A 22695-nucleotide genomic window follows, 5' to 3' on the forward strand; every position below is an offset into this window, starting at 1 on the left:
AGTTTGCCATCTGTAAAACTGGGTTAGCATCCCCTCCTCCTTCTTATACCCCTTTTATCCTTGCTTATATTAATTGTAAATACAGACGGGCTTGTTTGTGTGCAGGCACAGTGCAAAATAAGGGGCACAACCCTGGCAGTGCTGCTCATGTGGGTAAAGTCTGCAGGGAAGGATGTGTGCACGGAGAGGCAAGTGCATGGAAGGGCACAGGGATGCAGGGATGGGCACGCAGGGATGCAGACAAAAGGGTGAAGGGATGGGCACACAGGTATGGAGGGATGGGCACGCGGGAGTGCAGGGATGCACCCACAGTGATAGAGGGATGCGGACACAGGGATGGAGGGATCAGCACACAGGGATGGAGGGATGCAGACACAGGCACACACAGGGATGCACACACAGGGATGGAGGGGTGCAGATACAGGGATGTGGGGTTGAGCACACAGGGATGCAGACTCAGGATGAGCACACGGGGATGGGCACGCAGGGACTGAGAGATGTGGATACAGGGACGTGCACACAGGAATTGCAGGGATGCGCACACAGGGATTGCGGGATGCGCACACAGGGATGCAGGGACGTGCACACAGGGATGCAGGGATGCGGATACAGGGCTGCAGGGCTGCAGACACAGGGATGCGCGCACAGGGCTGCCGGGTGCCCACCGCCCGAGCCCGCCCCGGCGCCGCTCCCGCCGCAGCAGCGCCCGGCCCGGCCCCTCTCGGTGGGGGGGGCGGGGGGCGGGTCCCCCCGCCAGTTGGCAGCGCTGCCCCCGGCCCGGCCCGGCCCCGCCGCGGGGCTGCGGGGCGGGTTCCCCCCGCGCCCGCCTCCGCCCGCCCCCCGCGCGGGGCAGCGCAGCCTGCGGGCGGCCGCCGTGCCCGCCGCCGGCCCGGAGGTGGGGGCGCCGCGCGGGGCCCGGGGTGCCATGGAGGAGCCGCCGCCGCCGCCCGCCTGATCCCCGAGGCTGCCGGCACTGAGACAAAGCGCGGGGCTGCCCGCCGCGCCCGCCCGGTGAGTGCCGCGGGGGGCTGGGGGGGAGCTCCCCGTCCCGCATCCAGCCCTGCCTGACACCCCCGTACACCCCCATCCTCGTTCCCAGCCCAGACACCCCCGTCCGCCGCTCCGCCAAGCCCGGTACACCGCCGGCATCCTCGATCGGAGCCCGACCACCCCCCCCGCCCCCCGAACTCCCCCGCCGCTGCCCCAGACACATGCCGTGCACCCCCAGCACCCCCGTCCGTTGCCAAACGAGCCTGCGCCCGCTGCCCAAAGGCGCCCCCCGTCACCCCAAACGCCCCCGTCACCCCAGACGTCCCCACGCACCCTGACGACTCCCCCATCGCACCCCCGCCCCTTGCCCGGGCACACCCACCCGCCCGACCGCCCAAACAAATCCCCCCGCCCCAAAACAACCCCGCCCCAGGCACTCCCTCCACCAGATCCTGCCCCCCCCCCAAACACCCCACGCGACCTGCCCCCCCCCCCCCCCCCCCCCCCCTCCACAAACACGCCCCGGCTGCAACCCCGGTGCAGACCCACCACCCCTCTCCGTCTCCTCCTGCCCGCCCTGCCCTGGCGCCTTCCCGGGAAGACAAAAGGGGTGTCGTGTCCGTTGCCCCCCGGCCCAGCTCACCTGCCGCCGCTCTCTCCCTTGCAGGCCGAGCCATGGTGGAGCCGCCGGCTGAGCCTCCCCCGCAGCCCTGCCCGGCGCCCGGGGGGGCGGCGGCGGCGGGGGCAGGGGCAGGGGCAGGGGCAGAGCCGGCCCGCCCGGGGGAGCAGTCGCCGCTGCTGCACCTGGACCTCTACAACTTCGACTGCGCGGCGGCGGAGGGCAGCCGGTACGTGCTGACCAGCCCGCGGTCGCTGGAGGCCTGTGCCCGCTGCGCCGTGCGGCCGGTGGAGCTGCTGCCGCGGGCGCTGGGGGAGCTGCTGCGGGAGGCCCCCGGCCGCTCCATGCGGGTGGCCGCCGGCCTCTACGAGGCCTACGAGCGGGAGCGCCGCCGCAAGCTGCAGCAGTGCCGGGAGGAGCGGGAGAGGATCATCCGGGAGGAGAAGAGGCGGATCCTCGCCCCCCTCGGCAGCCTGCCGCCCTCGCCCGCCGCCCGCGTCGCACCCCGGGCTGCCGCCGCCGCCACCGCCGTGCCCCGCGGCTATGGCGGGGGCAAGGCCGCGGCCTCGGCCGGTGCCAAGGCCAAGAGCCACTCCCTGGACTCGCTGCAGAAGCGCCGGGAGGGCAGCTGGGGCAAGACCTCCTCCGAGTCGGGGGCCTCGTCCTCCTACAGCGGGGAGAGCCTGCGGGAGCGCGGGGGCAAGGCGGGCGGCCGGGGCCGGGGGGCAGCCGCCGCCACCAACGGCGCCCTGCTGGGGCGCAGCTTCAGCCTGGGCGACCTCAGCCACTCGCCGCAGACGGCCCAGAGGGTGGAGAGGATCGTCAGGGAGGTGAAGAAGAAGAAGGGCCTCTCGGAGGTGCCCGAGAGGGACAAGAAGATCGCGGCGCTGATGATCGCCAAGCACCAGGAGGCCAACCTCCTGCGGGAGCAGCGGCAGGCGGCACACCTGCGGTGGGACAGCCAGCGGCGCCTGGCAGAGCGGCGGAAGGAGCAGGAGGAGAAGGAGAAGCAGAAGGCCCTTCTGCAGGGCCAGCGGATGTGGGAGAGCCAGGTGGAGAAGCGTCGCGGGAGGCTGAGCCAGGAGCAGGAGGAAGCCGCCCTGCTGAAGCAGAGGCAGCGCCTGGTGTGCGAGGAGAGGTGGCGGGAGCAAGCGGAGAAGCAGGAGCGGCTGCGGAGGGAGAGGCTGGAGAGGGCAGTCCAGGAGGACAAGCAGAAGAAGCTCCATCAAGAGCACAACCTGAAGGTGAAGGAGGAGGGCAAGAAGGAGCACCGGGAGCGAGAGGAGCAGCTCCTGCAAGAGAAGCTGACCACGGCCGCACAGAAGAGGCTGAAGAAGGAGGTGCAGCTGCAGAAGGAGAAGAAACTGCTCAACCAAGCAGAGAAGCTGAAGCACGAAGCCTTGCTCAAGGAACTGGCCAAGCAAGAGGCAGAAGAGAAGGAAATGTTGAAGGCCTCCCTGGAGATGAGTTTGACAAAGGCTCAGGAGAACTATGAGCAGCTAGTGGAGAAAAGGAACCAGGAGCTGCGGGAGAAGGCCAGGCGGGAAGACATGCAGATCCAGAGAGCCAAACTGGCAGCAGAAAAGAAGGAAAGAGAGCAGAAGGAGCACTTGGAGGCCCTAGCTAGAGAGACAGAGAGAAAGCTCCAGCACGCTGCCCAGGTGGCCGAAGAGGTCGTCCAAGAAAAAGCCCGCAAGGTGGTCTTGAGCCGTCTGGAGAAGGAGAAAGTGCAGAAGATGAACAAGCAAAAGGTGGAACAGTACGAGGACTTACGGCGCAGGGAGATCCTCCTTTCTATAGAGAGGAAGCTGGAGAGGAGTGAGCAAATCTTCAAGGAGAAAAAGACAGTCTTAGAAAATGCCAGATCTGTTGCTCGTGCATCCTTCCACGTCCGGGAAAAGGTACGGGAGGAGACGAACACGCGCACCTTTGACAAAATGGCCTTGGAAGCAGAACTGCATGCCCACCTGAATAAGAAGTGAAAGATCGCGTCATGGATGAGTGGGGAAACATCACCAGTTGTCCATCATAGTGCATCAGAAAGCTCCTCCACATTAATATTTGAAAAACAGCAACAACCAACAACCACCCTAATTTCTTATTTTGAGGGAGCAGGGTACCGCACAAAAATGTGGCAGCTATTTCACATACTGTTTAAAATATGTTTTTGTTCTGGGCATGTTTTAAGGACTGACTTCAGTCATCTTTACAGAGGGGAAGCGAGTTTTTGTGTCCTCCACCCCACAAGCACGTGCATTTGCTCAGAGAGGGCTGCAGAAGTCTGCTTGAAGCCTGTGAATTACTTGTCAGTTGTCTACACCGGAGCTGACCACAGCTGCACTCTTTTTGATTGGAAGTGTAGACAACAGAGACTACTGACTACTAGAGCCTACTGACTAAGAACCAAAACCACCCCAGCTGATTCTGGCTTGAGTGACAGGCAGCTTGGTTTAAGTTACGGGACTGCATTTGCAAGGCTGCTGCACTCCCATGCTGAAGGTGAGGAGGGCTGGAGTACAGAATGCCATACGTCCCTCGCCAGCTGCTGCTACTGAGCTAGAGAAGGCACAGATCAAGGCTTCGTAACACCATGTAAGTAGACGTTATGATCAGAACTGGGCAGAAGCTCTTAGAAGCGCTCACAATTTCACTTTTGCTTTTTGCAGCTGTTGCCCCTCCCAGGCACCCTCAGCTCTCCTCCTTCTTTCAAAGTTTCTCTTACAAACGTCTGTACAATTTCTTCTTTTCTTTTGGAGGAAGGGGGAGAAGGAGAGAAATTTGTGGGCAATCCACAAATGACAGGCACCCATGCAACCCACTTGTTCCTAAAGGTACAAAAATGAATGAACCTGCAGAATCTGGCCTTTGTGACACATGTGGATCATGTAAATGGAAATCTGCAAACAGATTTCTTTAGAGAAATTGTCATCCTCGGGAATTCTCAAAACTCGAGGAGACCCTCAGCAACCTTATCCAACTTGGCCCGCCTTGAGCAGGAGGTTGGACCAGGTGTCCTCCAGAGGTCCTTTCCATAGTTCTGTGAGCTGCGTACAATGAAATGTTCACCCAGCTCTTACCATCATCTACTGAGCAGGGCAGCATTTATCTGTCCACTGGTGCTAACAGTATTGTTATATAGGGCACAAGAAAGAGCAGATGCACACAATATGGTACATTACAGATTCTCTTAGATGAGGATCATGGCTTTTTTATAACTCTAACTCAATACCGTTTGGTGGGAACTGAGTCCTTTTGCCATTAATGCACTGGAACTCTGAAAAGCCTACCTATGCCCCATGCACAGCATTCAAGTGAGACAGTGTTCTGCTCCAGGTTTCTACGTTTACTCTCTGTTGGGTTGGAGTTACAAGCACACATCATAGACAGGCACTTTCTGCTGTTTTTTTCTGGCTTTGGGCAGCGCCAGCTCTCTCCTCCATCATCCATGTCACCGTGCTGGGTTGCTGTGCTGAAGGCATTGGACCTGGAGCATGGGGGAGAAGCAGTAAGAACAGCCACGATCTTATTTCCTTGTGGACGTCTCTGACATACAACACAGAGAATGGAAAACCAGAAGAAGGTTGACATATGGCACAGACATGCAGTCCTGCATGCATAGATTGCTTACCAGTATTTCCCAGGAGGTGACAGCAGGTCAAAAATCTCTTCGAAAGCTTTAAGGAAGGTGTTAAATGAACAGCAACAACAGTAGACCAAGCACACCCTGGTGCCCTGCAAGGCTGGAGACATCATCTGAACAGTGTTGAAAATGAAGCAAGCAGGGATATTTTTTAATTTTGATGGAACTTCTCTTTTTTGAATCACGGTACAATTGGTGCTGCTGAGGGCAGGCAGCATGAAAGTAGGAATTAGGGCACCTTGAGCGATGTTTGCTCTGTCAGTCATTGGCTCGCTGTGTAACGCCACGCAAGTCCTCAGGGGCTGGGCTTGCTCCTAGTGGTATAAACAGAAGCAGAGTCAGACTCTTGGGATTGCTGAGACTTGCAGGAAATAGCATCACTTGGCTGGGCAAAATGCTTCAAAGACTTTGGACAAATGATGCTAACAAAGCACAAAATACTATTTATTTATTTATTTATTTGAGTGGTTATTAAAGTGAGACATATCCATTGGTGAAAAGCACTAATTAACACCAAAATCTAAAAATACCGGTAGCTGTGGGAAGAACAGCTGCATTACTGTTTCCAGCTAGGAGTCTGCCCCCTCATCCTCAAAACAACAATCAGTTTGAACAGTGAATCCAATCCTGCTGCAACACTGGACAAGGTCCTTGATAAAAACCAGCTTTCTTCACATGTTGTTTGTACCACAGTGGTCCATATGTGCCCTTGCAGCTGCAAAGACCTGGAAAAGAGATGCCCAGTGGCCTAAATCCAGCCTGCACAAAACTTCTGTTGCTCCCTGGCAGTACTTAGAGTTGGGATAAAACTTGCAGTCACTCCAGCCCAGCCAGCATTTCATCTTGTTTGTAGCCTTCAGGGCTGCAGAAAAAGCCTGCCAGCATGTAATGTGAGTGTTCTTGCTCTCTGCATCATCGCACTGTGGTTGAAGTTCACTGCTTGGTCTCTTTAGCAGAGGGCAAATGGGGAGAGCTGGAAAACAGCAAAAAGAAATAAAAATGTGGTGGGCAAAAGAGCAGACACAGTCTGCTGTCTCTGGAACAGCAGTTTTTCCCTAAAGGTCTACTGCAATCTACCTGAAGGCTTTGTCCAAACTTTCTCTGACAGGGCATTTCTGGTGTAGACTGAGAACACTTTACAGCCCAGGAGACATGTCTTGGCCACTGATTGTAATTATACCTGGAGTCCATCTCCTGCTGCTGACTGAGTTTGACACCTTGGGGCTACAGCTGAACTTATCAAAACACACCTACGTTGTAATTGGATTGGCAAACTACTGTTCCTATACCATGCAGTGTGCAGCTGAAATTTTGAATGTGCAATCTAAGAAAAAAATATTTTTTTTCAAAAGACATTAATCTGTGTATGGAGATTTTTTATTTCTGTGGGGGTTCCAGTCTGAAAGTCAGTGGAGTTTCTAAGTTGTTTAAAATTGCAGCATGGAAAATTGAGTCAGCAAGTTGGGTGGAGACATTTCTTGGGTCTGCTTATGCATCTGTTTGAGAAGGAGTTTTACTGCTGGATTTCTGTGGGAACAGAAATTAAACCTTGGGACATATGTAAAAAGTATGGCCCTTCTAGATGAGGCTTATTTGATGTTTTTGATACTGAGCTGCAGACCAGGGAGAACTAAAAATCAAAGCAAGCAACATGCTACCTCACACCTCAGAAATAGATCTCGGCTCATTTAGAGCAGAGGAGAAGCTGATGAGATTTGGTTAGGTCCTGCAGAAAGATAACTTTGGTTGGTCCTCTCTGGGATTAGAAAACACATTTTAGGCTATTGCTGTATTATAATCATAAGGTTATAATAAAGACTTTGCTTCTAGGCCATTTGCGTGCATGCCGCAAAATGACCACTAGACCTTGAAATACCTGCACTTCAAAAGCCACAGAAACAAAAGCACAATTACCAGGAAACTTCTGTGACTGTTAACACATCTTAGATCCAGCCACCATCAAATTCCCAGGTTTCAATTCCAAAATATTTGGTGTCTAGCTCCAGGTTTTATGTTGGATCCTGTAGATTTAACAGGGCAACCAAAAATCTGGATCCAATGCCACTAAACATTCAAATCTAAAGCCAAGCACTGACGTGTGGATGCACCTCTAACCAAACTTGAAAATCACTGCACTGCTTGCTACTGCCCATTGACTAGCACTACTGCTAGAATTTGACCAGCTAGAAACTACTCTGAATGTTTACAGGGTTTCCAAAGTTGAAATATTGAAACATTAGGGAGAAGGACTCCAATATCATTTAAATGTTCTAAAAAGAATTACAGGACCAAATCCTGGCATTCGTTTTCAGGTAAAACTCCCATCATGATATACTCATGTTTTGCATAGTGAGACAACATGAAAAAGCCGACCATATCAGAAAGGGTTTGTCACGCTGCTGGCTATGGCAGAGTAAGACAAGTAATTTCAGAGGCCCCAGAACCATGCAGTCTGGTTTCCTTGGGCGGTTGCCCTGTGATTCTCACTTCAGTCAAACCAAGGCTGCAGGATGAGTTCATCTTGTATTAGACATCAGAGAACTCACACATGGGGAAGAAACATTGACTAAAGAGCAGTTTCTTATGCCTGAGCTCTGAATGAATCTTCTGCATGTTTTGAGTGTTTGCAGACTATCCTGTTTATGTGGATTGTCTAGTTTTTAACAGCATCTGGCCTAAAGCTGGAGCCCTTCAGTGCCAGTGAGGGTGCCAGCAATCTCTTCTGCATGCTGCCTCTTCACACAGAATTCATCACTAAAACATGATCTCTCTCTGTCAAGGTTGAATTTGGCAGACACATTCAAAAGCTATTAAAAGGAGCAGCTGCACCACCACTAGTTAATATTTTACAAGGTATTTTTTAAACCAGTTTATAATAAATTCTTTCACCACATGGATAAGAGAGATGGGAGGATTAGATTTCTCACCTTGGTTACATACTGTGTTTCTCTTCTAATGCCTGTAGAGCTCCAGGCTCATTCTGCGCTGAAATTTCTCCTGATGCCAGGGGAATTCTGTTCACTAAACAAATGCTGAATATGCAGTCCACACAGGTCTGAGAGCGGACTTTTGTGCATGTGTTTACTAAGCCAAACCTGGACATGGAGATGTGAGAAACACAGCATTTGCATACAAAGCCCATCAACCACTAGAGTTCCAGAAGTTCCAGCCCCAGAGCCACCTCTGCTGTCATCAGGAAAGCAACTTCTTCAGGGAGGTGACATTTTCTGCTCCCTTACTGACCTCAGAGAGAGGCAGGCTGATCACATACTACCTGAGGACGGCTTTTCATCACCACCAGTTGTTACACCAAAACAAAGAGATTTGCTTTCAGCTGTGGGTGTTCTTCCTCTGGTGACAGAGACAAAAATGTAATAGTTAGAATGCCATTTTGAAAGGTTGTGACTTGGGGTTGTTTTGGGTTTGGGTTTGGTTTTTTCTTTTCTGTTGTTTTTCTTCTTAAAGCAGATGCAGGGAGGTATAAGGACGAGGCACAAAACGGGTCTGATGCAGCACACTGTAGGTGATGACTGTGGCTCTCTTTGCAGACCTGTGACTGTGCTGTTGTTTAGTAGAGAAGCTGCCACCTGAAGGAGAGCAGAGGTGCTCTGGGAAGGATCTGCCTGTTCTCAAATCACAGAGGCTCCCTTCAAAGCGTGCAAGTTTAAACTCAATGCTTTGCTGAGTCAAGATCTCAGGGAATAAAGTTTGTTGGAATTTGACTTAGCAGTCATAGTTGTAGAAGAAAGCTGTCTGTCATAGGCAAAAAGGAAAACACCAGCTTAGCCCAGTGTCTCTGGAAATGAGCCTCATGACATTTACTTTGCAGTGCAGTACAGGCATGTTCTAATGTGAGTCAATGAAGCACCTAACAACTTGTGGGAGTGCAGCCCCACAAACCCTTGACACGCAAGTAGCATCCACTGTAAAGAGCCAGTACTGAGGCATGGTAAGAAAATCATAATACTTCTGCATCTAGGCAGGAGGCAGCTCTGCCCTTCTTTTTGCTGAGATGTTACTAGATGATGTTTTGAAGAGAAAACACCAGGAAAAGAAAAAAATGCAAAACTCTTCCATACAAGATACCTGGAAACACATTCTCCATTTATGCAGAGCAACCAGCACCCTGGGGAATGCCAGTGTTCAGAGCCTTCATAATGGGAAATGCCCCACATCCCGCATGCCTCTTAACACTGGGGCATAAAAATTCAGCTCTAGGTCTGACTTCTTTGTCCTTAGCCCATTCTTTGAGCACAGCTCTGCGCTGTGAAACATGACCTTGTTATTGTAAGATTGTAGTCTGAAAGGACCCAAACCATTCTCAGGCAACTTTACACTCATCTCCTACATCGCTACCTTTCAGCAAGAAATCTCCCACATTACAAAACCACTCTGGCAGTAAGAAAGACCCTGTGTTACAAAACCAAAGTGCCAGTGCTATTTTGTTCTTCTGTGCTTTGCACAGCTCCCCGCATCTAATCTCAGGACCTGGCTGTGAGGTAAACTAGTTATTGCCCCCGGCCTAAGTACAGTACGGAAAACTGAAGCAGAAAGAACTAATGTGACTTGCCTCAGGCCATGCTGGCCTCTGTGATCCAGCTGGAGCTCTCACTCATGTCCTCTCTGTTCCCCAAGCAGCCTGCTAATTAACCGCTCCTGATTGCAAGGGGAGGGTATCTCTGTTGCCTCTGCTGTGGCAGCTCCTCTGGCTCTCGCTCAGCAGCTGGTGCTTCATGGAGGAGGAAGGTTTGAAGCTGCCAGGCCCCAAACCTTGAAGCACTTTCAGGTGTGTGGGGGGGTGGGGGGTGGTGTGAAGACGAGTGACACAGATAAGGCTGTGCTGCCAGCCTGGGACAGAGGCAGGGTGGCAGGAAGGTGCATTAGCAGAAATGGGCAGGAGCTACAGAGGGAAACGTTAAATGAAAGAGCACGCATGGACTGAGAAACCTTAGACCATTCTTGCTAGCTAGTATCGCTTATATCTCTATGTACAACAGCATACAATAACACTTTCTTCCTGCACATTAAAGTTAGAGGACCCAGTTCATTCCATTAGTTACCTCCCTACAGCCAGCAGAGCAGCAGAGTTACTGCAGGAATTAATACAGCCTACATATATTAAACTTTTTACTATTTATGTAAATCACAGTGGCTTGGGATAGGTTATGCTTCCAAGGGCTTGCTGAAAATTTCCTCCTCCCTGCACTGCATCTGGGCAATGGGGTGGGAGGGTCACAGATCCGTTGTTATTTTTAGTCTGGATGACGAATTTGTCAATACCCCATGCTGCACACCGTGTTCCTGGGTGTTTGCAAAGCAACGTCTGCTTAAACTGACAGGAGGAGTGGCTGGCACAGGGGCACCCTGTCAGACAGCAAGCTAAACAGTGGGGAGTAAGAGATTTGGCTCTGTGGCTGTCAGATGCTACTGGGAATGTTTTGTTTTGTAAAGAGTGATGGGAAAATTTCTTCTCTTTTTTAATCACCTCCAAAGTAAACTGTGCTATTTTTGACAATTTTTTAATGATTTATAAGAAGTGGGAAAATAAATGAGAAAGAGAGCACTCACAGATGTGTAGGTAAAACAGTTTTCCTTTCTCTCCTGGAAAAAGTCCTGACCATTATGCCAGCAGCTGAGAGTTTTAACTGCCAAGTTGCATGCGTTTTGTCAGACCCTAGGAGGGGAGGCCGCTCTGTTCACAAGCTTTGCTACCTGTACACCTGTCTCATGTGCATGCTGAATGAGTCAGGCTTGACGTTTACCTCCCAGTAACAGCTGTTTCTTCAGACATGAAGGAAAAGGTGAGATCCATGAAAAGAAAGGTAGTATTTTCACTGTAGAGGGACCACTACACAGCCTTCCTGGGCAGATTCAGCCCACATCTGACATTGCAGCCCAATGGAGAATTGACACTTTGCTCTCATCAGGGGATTTCTGCAGCCCTCACCTGGATGCTGTCTAGGAGCCTCTGCACCGTTTTCAGCTCCCACCAAATTCAAGCTGTCCTTGTTTCTTGGCCAGTTTAGGCCTGTGGCTCCTGCTCCCCTTGACTCCACAGGGTGCAGTCCAGTCTCCACTTGTCGGTAGAGGCTTCGAGCCAACTAATTTGCCCTGCTTTTCCTTAAATTGAGGTGTGCCTGTGCGCGAGCAACTACAGGAACTGTCTGAATCTGGGCTTTGGGTGATGTAGATTGAAAACCTATAGAAGAACTAGGACGTTGCCACGTAGCAAAGGGGTGTTACTGTTTGGTTTTTAAATAGCAGCACCACTGCTAATTTGCTTCCTTGGCATTGTTTTCCCAGACAGCGTACCACAAATTGGGCGAGCACTAGCAGCCCAGAAGATGTGACTAGGTGTTTGCCCTCCATGCTCAGACCCGTGCTTGGCATGGGAAGTGGTGCCCCTCCTTGCATGAGGGTGAAGCTTTCCTTTCCGCACTCAGCATTGCCTGTGCTTGGGGGACAGGCTGGCACCCTGTTTAAGATACATCCACCATGTCACCACCATGATGACTGCCAGTGAGGTGTGAATACAACCAGACCAGTGTTAAACACACCAGCTCAGTCCCACTAACAGTTTAACTGTAGCTGTGCAGAGCCTAGGATGGGCTAACGGGTCCAGTATTTTCCAGTTTCTCCTTATGGGCTTTTCAACCCATCCTGAGTTCTACTGGTAAATTAATAATTAGCTTATACAGGCCTGCATGACCTGTCACAACAGGAATTTAGACATACCTTAACAGCTCTGAGTCATGACGCTGCTTTTTCTGCTAGCAGTTTCACCTACTGCTGTGCAGGAGAAAGTAAGGCCAGGGAGGATTGTTTCAGTAAACCAGAGCTGACCTGCCAGCTCTCAGAAAATGCTAGGCAGGTAGGCAAGCCAAGGGATCCTTAGGGCTTTATGCAACACTAAAGCACCTGACATCTTAGGTTTGTTGTAGATACATTCCATACCGCTTTGCATGGTAGCTGTCACTCCAACTCACATCTCTGGTGCTATGAGTCCTAATATTTTCCAGGCAGAAGGCACTCTGTCTTTCTGTGATTCCTACAACATTTCAAAGAATCTTCACACACCTCTTTGCACAGTCAGGTATTTTAATGCATTTTTTTTATGGTTCCATCAAAAAAATGTAGAAGCCAGGATTCTTGAAGGCAGTGATGTTCACACCCAGAGCTACTGGCCTCTCTAAGTGTCCCTGATCAGACTACACTGTGCTACTCTGTAGATTTCATGCAGCTCCTGAAGTCTCTGGGAACATGCAGATCCCTCCCTGCAAAGACACTGTACTATAATGCAGATGCCACATGATGCAGTCACAGCCTGCAGGTCCCCAGATGCACAGAAAATTTACTGTAAGCTACCAGGGGAATTTCTGCAGAGTCTCCTGACATCCACAGAGGTCCTTTCTGTCCATCCTGATGCCAGCACTGTATAAACTCCCCTGCTGTACAGTATCCACTGACCTAGCAATACTGTCTGAATCTTCTCCATGACAACACACTGCAATGTCCTCACATACAGGGAGGCATCCTGCAAGCGGGCAAGACTGGCCAGAGTGTCAATGTATCAGACGTATAATTTTAGGATAAGTCTTTTCTATGGAGAAGTTGGAGACACAAATGCAAAGGGACAAAATGTCTTCCCAGAGGAAAGGAAAGCATAGTTGAACATGAGAGAGAAGAAAGAAATGGCAAAATGGGAGATTTAAATAACCTTCAAATCATAGGAGACACAGTTTATAGCTCTCATGCAACAGATGAGCATGGCCAAACAGCTCCTTTCACACAACGTCTTGGATACCCTCAGGGAATGAAGAATGGTGGAAGGTACTCCTAGGACCACAGGTAAGAAAGGAGCAATGTTTTCCAACAGAGTTGCCTGGAAAGCTGAGTGGAGAAACATGGAAAAGCTGTTCTAGCCATCTCCAGCAATGATGGCTCTCACACCACTACAGCAAAGAAACATGTCTTGGAGAAGCCAGCTCCATGGAGCTCAATATAAGTGTATGAAAGACTTAAATGAACAGACAACATAATGAAAATAGGACTGGAACCCTACATGAGAGTCATGATGAATTTTGAATTTTTTAAGGTCTTCTTCCTGTTGAAGGCTCCTCCCTTACAGTAGCAGAGGAATGCCTTCTGGAACACCCCAGCCTGGTGGTTTCCTCCACCCCAGGCCTGCATGGGTGCTGCTCTGGGGGAATGACAGGCAGCACCCCATGATGTTAGGAGGGAGATGGAGCTAACTCACCACCCTTTGGGCTCTGGAGCAGCACCCAAATGTGCCCCAGGGGGCTCCTGCGAAGGAGAGGGTAATGAGGAGCATTTCTTCTATGTTTGAATGGGAGCTGGCACTAGAAGCATTTTAATGTGTGTCAGTGCTAGGATCAGGAGGATGAGCTGCAAAAGAGGTGCCTATCTCAAGAGCACAGGATGAGGAAGTGCATCACTGCTAATGACTGTTTTAATTCTGCTTTTGATTTTTTTTTTCCTTAAAGACCGAATTTAATGTCAAACTGCCAGGGATTGGTAGAGACCCATGACATGCCCATAGGCCATTTCTCGTTAGGGAACCAGAGAGCTGGCTGGCAATATCACAGAAAGGCTAGATCGATGCACAGCTTTATTTGTGAGCAACTGTTTTGATTTAGTCACCAGACTGCGGGGCTGGGGCTGGATTCATGCCTGGTAAGGTCAATTGCCCAAGGACAAGCCCATGGTGACAACTAGCACATTCCTGTGTCCGAACAGAGGTGACACCACAGCCAAAGGAAACCTGAGGCTGGGACTGTTTCCAAGGAGGGCAGGGACCTTCTGAAAGGGAAAAGACAGATGAAAGGGGAATCATAATCCTCAGCTATGCAGTGACAGCATGGGAAGAGAGGGTTGCTGAAAAAGAAATGGGTTCTGCCTCAAGAAAAATAGTGTTTCACTGCTGGCAGGCTGGATCTGGGCTGATATCCTTCTCCTACTCTGGCAGGGGCAAGAAGCAGACTCTTGGCAGAAAGGAGGGGATAGCAGGCTGGCTGGGAGGATGACACCTCCTAGGTCAGACCTTGTCGGTCAAAGCTCTCACTCCAATTTCACTTGCAGAGATGACCCTAAATATCACCAGGGGGACTGGGCTTCAACCCTTGATGACTTGTACAGCCTCAAAACCTGATCGTGCATCCACACTCTGATGCATTTGCTGCACTTGTTGGACGTTAAGGTAGACTTGTGGGGCTTTCCAGCATGCCAGCTGGATGCTTCACAGCCATATCCCAGCCACAACTTTAAAGCAGCAGGAAAGGTTGTATCTCATCCTTCCCTAGCTCAAGTCAGCAGGATTAGCTGGTTATTCAGGAGTCCCTTCCCCCATCAACAGAATGGAGGAAAATAATCATAAACCTTTTTATATATGCCAGCTAGCAGACAGGATCAATACGCAAAGGGACTCCCTGATTTCTAACATGCCTAAGCCCTCAGACGACTGTGGGTTTTTGCACCATATGGCTCTATCACTTGATAAAATAGTGCCCTAAATATGCTGGTTTATTTCCAGTCTGCCACCAAATTAACTCAGGAGGATGGGCATATACACCCACAGTTTATGCACTGTTGCCACCGTTTCTGGAGGTCTCTAGACCTATCATCAGCTGCTGTATTTTTGCAGCCCCTCCTGCCCACCCCCTCTCCACAGGACCAGCTACCAAAGGGATTAAACATGGCGTGTTATCTACTGCAGTGGCTTAATCACTAAGCAAAGCACTCGGCCCCTGACCACAAGGTCAAGGAATTATTTTCCTGACAGATAACACAGCCAGAGATTGGCATGAAAATGAGGAGCTGAACTGTCATTGCAAGCCCACAGGCCATAGCTTTATTGCTGTTTGTGTGAGAGTAACACTACTATGCTATGAAAGTGCAGTGTGACTTTTCCCACTTGCCCTAAGATGCCTCTTGGTGGCAGGGGAAGATGAACACAGGAAAAATGTTATTCAGCTTTGTGCACACATGTCTCCCTCCCATAAATACCCCCTATGCCAAACCTATCCCTCTGAGAGCAGAAGGTTTTGATGGTTGGATATATTTGGCACCATGTACTAAAGAGAGAACCTTACGCAGGAAAAGCTTTTAATAGACCGTGAAGAACTAACTGAGCACTAAGTCTGGGCTAGGAAAGAACTGACCTCAGGGGAAACACATATATCTAGAAATATGGTTTCAGAGGGCATAGGTCCTATGCAATAGTTTCAGCAGAAGGTGGGAAGTCCTATTCCCATGCAAGGTAGCCTGCTGGGGTAGAGCTGCAGGGCCTACCAGTCCCACAGCTCACCACATACAAGGGCAGCCCCTCTGGGTTGTGAGAGCACAACTGAAGGCATCAGTGAAAAAACTCTTCATTCAGGATTTAAATATAAGGAGTCCAGGTCTGCTGCCACTGTAAAAGGGTGAGGAGAACTCCTGACACAGAGAGCTACAAAACTGGGTTCTGACTAGAGACTGACACCGGCAGTCAGCTCATGCGGCTTTGATGTGAATGCCTTGGGACCTTCTGTGCACATCCAGGCAGGATGAGCCACGGTCCCCTGGTGGCTGCCCAAGATCAGCCCCCTCTCATGGATGGGGAAGGCGTAAACTGAGATTACAGAGAAAGGCTGAGAAGATGAGGCTCTTTACGCAAAGCTGGGTGATACAAATAGCTCCCAGCTCCCCAGGTGACTCCTTCAAGGTCATGTATATGACAGTAATTGCACAGGAGGAACCCTCATCTCTCCACTTTAGCCAAGAGGCCAGGTCCCTAAGACTCTGGTTGAAATTACAAATGCACTAGATCTTCTTTGTCGTGCCTTTCAGAAGCAACATTTTCCCCACCTCCCTCAGTACACTCGCCTTTTGCAGTCCAGTTGCTCCTTAAAGACCATGGGTATTATGATTTGTCTGTGACATACCCACATCCTGCCAAATCCATGTGCCTTACCTGTGAACAGCTAGGGCCACTCTGCAGCCAGAGGCACTGCTCTCCTCCGTCTTCCCACAAAGAGATGCTTCCTGCAGCACTGGTGTGGGATGCAAGAGAAGCAGCTCCCACCTCAAGGTACAAGATTAGCCCAGAGCCTGCTTGGCAAATTCCACCGTTCTTCAGCTATAAATCAAAATAAAAATGTTTTTATTACTTTCAGCTCGGAAACATGAAGGGCCAGATTATCTTTGAGATCTCTGTTAAGCTTGGTGAACAGAGGTCATGACTGTGGGGAGGTGGGAGAGACTGAGCAACTGCCAACACTTCATTTTCTTAGGAAAGCAAGATAGATGGGCAGGTTGATAAGCTGAAGCTTTCTGAGCTTAATGCATTGTGTCCAAAGAGCACATGCCCTCCCCAGAGGGGCTCACTGAGGTTACATGTGTGCTGTTCATCCTCCTGGGGCAGGGCACAGATGTCAGTGCCCTTTCCACACACTCAGCTCCAACAGCACAGCAGAGACACAGAGCTATTTAAACAAACTACAAGCAGGACTGGCAGGTGGAATAAGTAACCTGCCTGCCCTGCAAGGGGCCTGGATGAGCTAGCTGCAAATAATGGTCCTTTTTCTCATCTCTCATCTCAGGAGAAGACAACAGAACGCCACAGAGCTTCATGTGGAAAATGGAGCACTAATAAAGCTTTGGGTTTCCCACTCGGCTGCTGCTCCTCATCTCATCTCCCTTTCCCACCTGCATTTCACTGTACTTTTGGGGAAATCTGACATTACATATATTTCTATATTTTTCTTAATTAGGAAAAATATCCCTCAATCCACTAAGTGTCTCTCAAGAGCAGAGATGGGGTATCTTGCGTTTTGAGAGTTGACTGGCTTGCAGCCTGCCAGAGGCCCTGTCTCCTCAGCATCCCTACTATAGCCGCTGTCCTGCAGCCCCAGGATCTGAGCTACCACAACCCAAGTCTCAAAGCCACTTTGGCCATAGCAGAAAGCTGGACAACCCCTTCCTGAAACCACATCTCAATTCTAGAGCACAGATGTGCAAGGGACCCTTTTAACCACATGGCAATCAAGCACTGCTCTACCTGTCCTTTGTGTGCTTCTGTCCACAGGGATGCTGCTGCAGGCTGTGGCTGGATATGTACCTCAGAGCTTGTTCTGGCCAGGTTACAAGCTGCTCCCCAGGAAGGGCAGTGGCTATGTAAGTTCAGCAGGTCAGCTGGGAGATGGCATGAGCTGCCTTCTCCTCTCACAAAACTCCAGCCGGGCACCTCTGCTTGGACTATTTTTCCCAGTTCACTGAGCTTCACCTCTTCCCTACAGGTAGACTTTACTCGTGACTTCTATGCATCTCCACCATGCTCCAGCTGACAGCATGGTCACCAAGAACAGGATCATCTCTTCCAGAGGATTGACTGGCCCCCAGCATCTAAAGGCTACAGCAACTAGGCTGGATAACTGTACATCTTCCAGAAAAAAATGGTCCATATATGTTTAGATACAAACAACCCTTGGCAAATGTACATAATTAAATAGAACCCCTCCAGCAGTGAGTGTGAGGAGCCTGGGCCAGTCACTGTTTTCCTGCTTTTTGTTACTAGTGGTCCCAGCTCCATGAAAAATGGTGTGGCCTGAAGATCTTTCTTGCTGTGTGAGACAGTCTGCCTCACCAAGCACCTTAGTTTCTCTCCTTCCCATTGCTCCAGCACTGCCAGCTGGGTTTGCCGGGTTTCCCTTGGGGACCCCTCTGCCTTCCAGCTCTCCATGCACAGCCAAGCTGCAGAGACCTGCCCGCCCATGTGCTTTGCAGCTGGCTGCTGCTCCTGAACACCTCCTGGAGGGTCCATGCTGGGGTGTGTTTAGGTGTGTGTCAGTCCAGGCAGCCTTAACACAGGTGGGGAAATCCCCAGTAAGTGCCAGAGATGACATGCTGCAGATCCTATTCCCAAGCCTTTCTCACCATAGATTAGAACAACATCAGAATTCACCCAGTGGTAAGTAGGTGAAGTGTACTCATCTGTGGCAGACAGGATAAGACATTAGAGGCTGTAGCAGTCTTTCCTAACTTTAAGCTTTTCAATAAATCTCTGAAGATTAAGGAGAGAGGAGATTCCATAAAATCTGATTTGTCTTTGGTGCATCTGTCCATCTAAAGATGAGTACCCGCATCCTGCTTCTGTATAATTCACATTTCTCCACACACAACCTCCAGAAAGTGAGCTGAAGTCATGACCTTACTACTATAATTAGCATCCATAATGTGGCAGGCTGTGGTATTGGGTCTGTAGGGATGGCAAATACTGACCCATTTCTCCTTAGAAGGAAGGCCAGATTCATTTTGTGTTGCCTTGGGAACTCACACCCTATCATGGCAAACATCACCTGGTCGGGCAGAGAAAAGGCAGAATATAGTCCTGTCTGCCATCCTGTCTCCTGACCTTATACAACATGTCCTCCTTCTTCCATAATTGATGTCTCCTGCTGCAGAAGCAGCCACAGCTTCTGCTTCTCTGGCTATCCCATTACAGCAGTAATAAGTGCAGGCCAATTATTTGGTAAATAATTCAAATTTATTCAGTGCCTTAAAGCAGGAAATCTTTCCTTATAACATCACCTCTTCCTTGATGCACTGCAGCTACAGGAACTCAGCAGCTCCCTCCCTCCCTTCATCTCCCCCACGAGCCTACTGTTTAGGACACCACACCACCTCCTCCAAGGAAATAGTTACTTGTTTTCTTTTCTGTGACATTCAGAGGCACTTAAAACATCACCAACGCATCTAAGAGGGATGTGTTTCCAGGGCTCTTAGGATATAGTTGTATTTTGTTAAATCACATGGCTAGGAAAACATTGAGGAAATTTCTGGCACACCAGCTGTCTGACCTGGCTTATTGACATGATACTAGCACTAGGAAATGTGTTAGTTTTATAGCCCTCACGATTTGAGAATATTTATCCAGAGAAAGGCAGCAGCAAGGAAAACTCATGCTAGCCCCAAGCCTCATGGCCCAGCCCCAGGCCTGGGACAGGCTACTTGCCCTCTGCACTGGCACCGCTCTGCCCACAGGAGCTGCCACCACTGACCCTCATCCAGGGGAGCTGGAAAGGTGCTCAGCTGCATGTCTTGAGCTGGTCACTGAAAGACTCAGAAAAACTGAAGCCACGGTTGACCTGGTTGCTGCAGGGTGGAGGAACAGAAAGTCCCGACAGGCTGTTGTCCTTGCCAGGGCTGTTTGCCCACATGCAGCTTTCTCTGTGGGTCTGGGAATGGCAGCTACAGCAGACACAAACCTCCAAGGAGACCTTCAGTTATAATGCATACCACATTTCCCCCTAAAGGTAAAACTTTTCAGTGTGCTCTCTGCCTATGAGGAAAGAAAATCCGGGGGAAAATCAGAAATTATTTTCAGGTAAAACAAGAAAATTTTTTAAAAGATCTCATTATGAAATATTTCTTTTGATAGATGACATATATTTGAGATATGCATTTAATACACATCATCTTTTTATGTGTGTGTATACATATATATATATACGTGTGTGAATATATGGTGGGGGAGAGGTGAGTCGGATTCAGTGCTCGTTAGCAGCTTGCAAGGGATCCATGACACCAGTGAAGGCTCAGACTGGTTTGGTGGAGGCACTGGTTCCTCAGCCTGCCCCTTGCCCCTGCAGAACACACTTGGACAGGACCTGGTGCTCAGACCCTAAACGAACCCATGCTGGAGGGTGGGAGGCAAGGGGGGCGCAGGCACCTCCCTGTCCACCTTTGCCCCCCTCAGGGCTCGGCCCAAAGCCCAATGTGGGGTGGGCTGTGGAGCAGGGAAGGGAGGTGCCTGCTAACAGCCCCCGGTGTTCACTGCCCATCTCTGTGCATTTTCTGCATGAAACGCTCAAGTCTGAACGACTTTGTGAGTCACATGAATAATATTTTCTAGACAGAAAGCCAGTGTTATGAAAAAGGCATGAGCAGCTACAATCGCCTGCAAGCCAGGTCTCACCTCCTTTGCCCTCTCCAAGGGGAGTGGCTCCCCAGCTCCACCACGGCAGGGTGGACTTCGCTCTGCCGGGGGCAGCACCATCCTCCCACCGCTCCTGGGCCGTGGAGCCTGCTGGGGTGATGCTAATTTCCACCTCGGGAAGACAGCCACAATTAGCCAAAAAAGAACAAACAGAAAGCTGAGGGAGCAGGCTGGAGGGGAAGGTGGGGAGAAGCCAGCTTGCCCTTTGCATACCTCCTTGTTGCTGAGGGAAACTGGATGGGCAGGGAGGGAAAGGGAGAGGATGTTCCTCATGTAAAACTGTATTTGTTTGCTAACTTTGTGATCCTCTTCAAGCACAGACAGGACCAAAACTCCTGGACAGGGAATGCAGCAGAACCAAGGCCCAGAAACATCTTTCAAGTCTGCTTCCTTCTCTCTGGACAAGGAAAAGAAGATTATCAGGATGCTTTAGTCCTTTGCAGGGTGCTACCCACAATAGTTGTTCTTTGCTTCCCTGCTAGGTCTGCTCTTTCCTTCCAATTCTCCTGGAAAACAACTGTTCCCCCTTACCTGTCCTGTCCTGGTCTGGGAATGAAGCAGAGCCCACATGCAGGGCTCCTGAGAGCCAGCCTCTGGATCCTCCCTGCACTGCACATCAGAGCAAAACAGGGTGCATATAGCAGAGCGCTAGAGGGGCAGGGACAGGGAGATGCTCTTCTCCCTTCAGGAAGTGGATGGGATAGCTCCCACACCTGCTCCCGATGGCCTTTCCTAAGGCTGGCTCATTAAATCCCCTCCTTCCATGCTGCAGGATGGAAGCTCGCTGGCAGAGGCCTGCCCTGGTGTGCTGGCAGTGGGGAGGCTGGGATGCAGGAGCAGCTCAGGCAGTGGGCATGGGGCTCTCCACTCCTGGGTGCCAGCACAGAGATGCCAACTGAGCCCACTTGCAAGGGGAAGCCAAAGGCTCCCATGACACTGAGCCCCTGTGAGTTTAGCTGGGAGTGGTGCCATGCATGTCCTTTGCTGCATACAGGTCTGAGGGTGTTCCTTGGAGTCACAGCCACCACCACTGCTTCTGAGCAAGGTTCTTACTCAGCCGCAGTTGGTCACAGCTGGAGGGATTTCCTGTGTAGTGAGCAGCCGCCAAAAGGAGAGCATGAACTTAGCAGACATGTTCTCTTCTAGCTCCTTCAGCATCAGCCAAAGCAAGGGGCTAAAACATCTTCTCCAAACAACTCCCTTACTTCAGGCTGGCTTCAGATTTCAAATACAATGTGTCCTCCTATTCCTCCTCATCCAAGCTTGGCACATGTGATAAGCACACTTATTTTACCCACCTATGGTATCTTTGAAAGCCTGGGAATATTCTGTCCTTGTTTTGGAGCCCATGTTCCCCCTACATAGGGAGGAAAGCTAACTCTGCCTGCGTGTTGTTTCTCTTAATCTAAATACAAGTTCCACATTAAACCATACCTGTTCTGTATTTGTGTGCAGGGAGAAACTACAAGAGAAATTTAAAAGCAGGAGCAGAAAGAGTGCCTGGCTTCACTGCTCAGAGCATCTATCTGAAGTACCACACACATGATCACAGAGGGATCTGGAGGGCTGCTGTTCCAGGCTAGAGAAGTTTCTGAACATCCAAACCCACCAAGAGTTGCAGGAATTTCCAGCCTCTTCCAGTCAACATTTAGATACCCAAAACCCTTCCAGCACCAAGACTGACTTCTGACCCCCTGAGCAGCCACTGCATGCACACAGCTACCCACAAAGGAGAACAGCCAAAAGCCACGTCCCCACATCACTCAGCTGGGCCATAGCAGTGCAAGCTCGGCTGTGTTTTCTCACTGTGTCTTGCTCAGCAGCAGTAAGCTGGGGAGAGGAAAAGAGGGCCTTAGCTGCAGACCCCTTTCCTCTGAGCACCTGGGACTGGACTCCAGCTGGGACCTGAGGTGGTTCTTGCTTAATGAGAAATAGGACAGCTATCTTTCTCTTACTAAGAAGCACTTGCCATAGCACACAATTTGTTTTTTAAACGCACCAACATACTATCAGCAGTGCTCTAGTTTTTAGTCACATGTGCTGCACTCCTACCTTTCAATCTCACTCCCAGTGAAGCTTCCTCACCTTCTCACCTACAGTGAGCACAAGTGTTGTGCCTCCAGTAGAAACAGGAAAGGAAAGGAGAAATTAAAACAGTGGCTATTCTCAAGTGAGTTACAATCCATTCTCTCTGGCAGTCTTTGCAGTAAATCCAGTCCTCTATCTTGCTACAAAAGCCACAGCATTCCCACCTTCTTGCCATGTCGTTTTAATTCTTCTCACAGCCTCGCATGCTGCTGAGTTGAGTGCACCTAAGAGCATAGCCTACCTCTGTCACCCAGGGTCCTTGAGTGCTTGTGAACCGTCCCAAAGACGGAGCTCTGCCATACATGCTGCTGCCCTGTTTGCGGCTGTGCTTTCAGCAGTGACTCTAACACAAGCCTCCAGCCATAC

The 22695-nt window shown here is 50.4% G+C and overlaps 3 protein-coding genes across 9 annotated transcripts in view; 1 reads left to right on the forward strand and 2 right to left on the reverse strand.

Moving 5' to 3' along the window:
• Positions 1–1745, reverse strand: part of SUSD6 (sushi domain containing 6) — a 99449-nt gene extending 97704 nt beyond the window's left edge. For all 3 annotated transcript variants that reach the window (XM_074909693.1, XM_074909686.1, XM_074909687.1), the window contains exon 1: positions 1634–1745. The gene's annotated coding sequence lies outside the window, so the exon portion shown is untranslated. The remainder of the gene's footprint in view (positions 1–1633) is intronic.
• On the forward strand, positions 897–5539 carry CCDC177 (coiled-coil domain containing 177). 2 transcript variants are annotated; one of them, XR_012633858.1, is made up of 3 exons: positions 897–1011; positions 1658–4201; positions 5031–5539. XR_012633858.1 is itself a non-coding variant. In XM_074909681.1 (2 exons), exon 2 carries the CDS (start codon positions 1666–1668, stop codon positions 3589–3591), a length of 1926 nt encoding a protein of 641 aa, XP_074765782.1. In that variant the 5' UTR covers positions 897–1011; positions 1658–1665; the 3' UTR covers positions 3592–5539. The 2 variants fall into 2 exon arrangements, 1 of the variants encoding a protein (XP_074765782.1); XM_074909681.1 differs by having other exon boundaries at positions 1658–5539.
• A 148-nt stretch (positions 5540–5687) lies between these two features.
• PLEKHD1 (pleckstrin homology and coiled-coil domain containing D1) overlaps positions 5688–22695 on the reverse strand; it is a 50058-nt gene continuing 33050 nt past the window's right edge. For 3 of the 4 annotated variants that reach the window (XR_012633862.1, XR_012633859.1, XR_012633860.1), the window contains 3 exons: positions 16219–16383; positions 8177–8600; positions 5688–6222 (listed from right to left, as the gene is read on the reverse strand). The gene's annotated coding sequence lies outside the window, so the exon portion shown is untranslated. The remainder of the gene's footprint in view (positions 6223–8176; positions 8601–16218; positions 16384–22695) is intronic. The other variant, XR_012633861.1, reaches the window with a different exon arrangement.

The sequence above is a fragment of the Athene noctua genome, chromosome 6 (genome assembly GCF_965140245.1).
Source record: "Athene noctua chromosome 6, bAthNoc1.hap1.1, whole genome shotgun sequence".
Classification (NCBI taxonomy): Eukaryota; Metazoa; Chordata; class Aves; order Strigiformes; family Strigidae; genus Athene; species Athene noctua.

What these genes read in the sequence shown, in the direction of transcription:
- CCDC177 (XM_074909681.1), top strand. Translation starts at nt 1,666, where the DNA reads ATGGTGGAGCCGCCGGCTGAGCCTCCCCCGCAGCCCTGCCCGGCGCCC.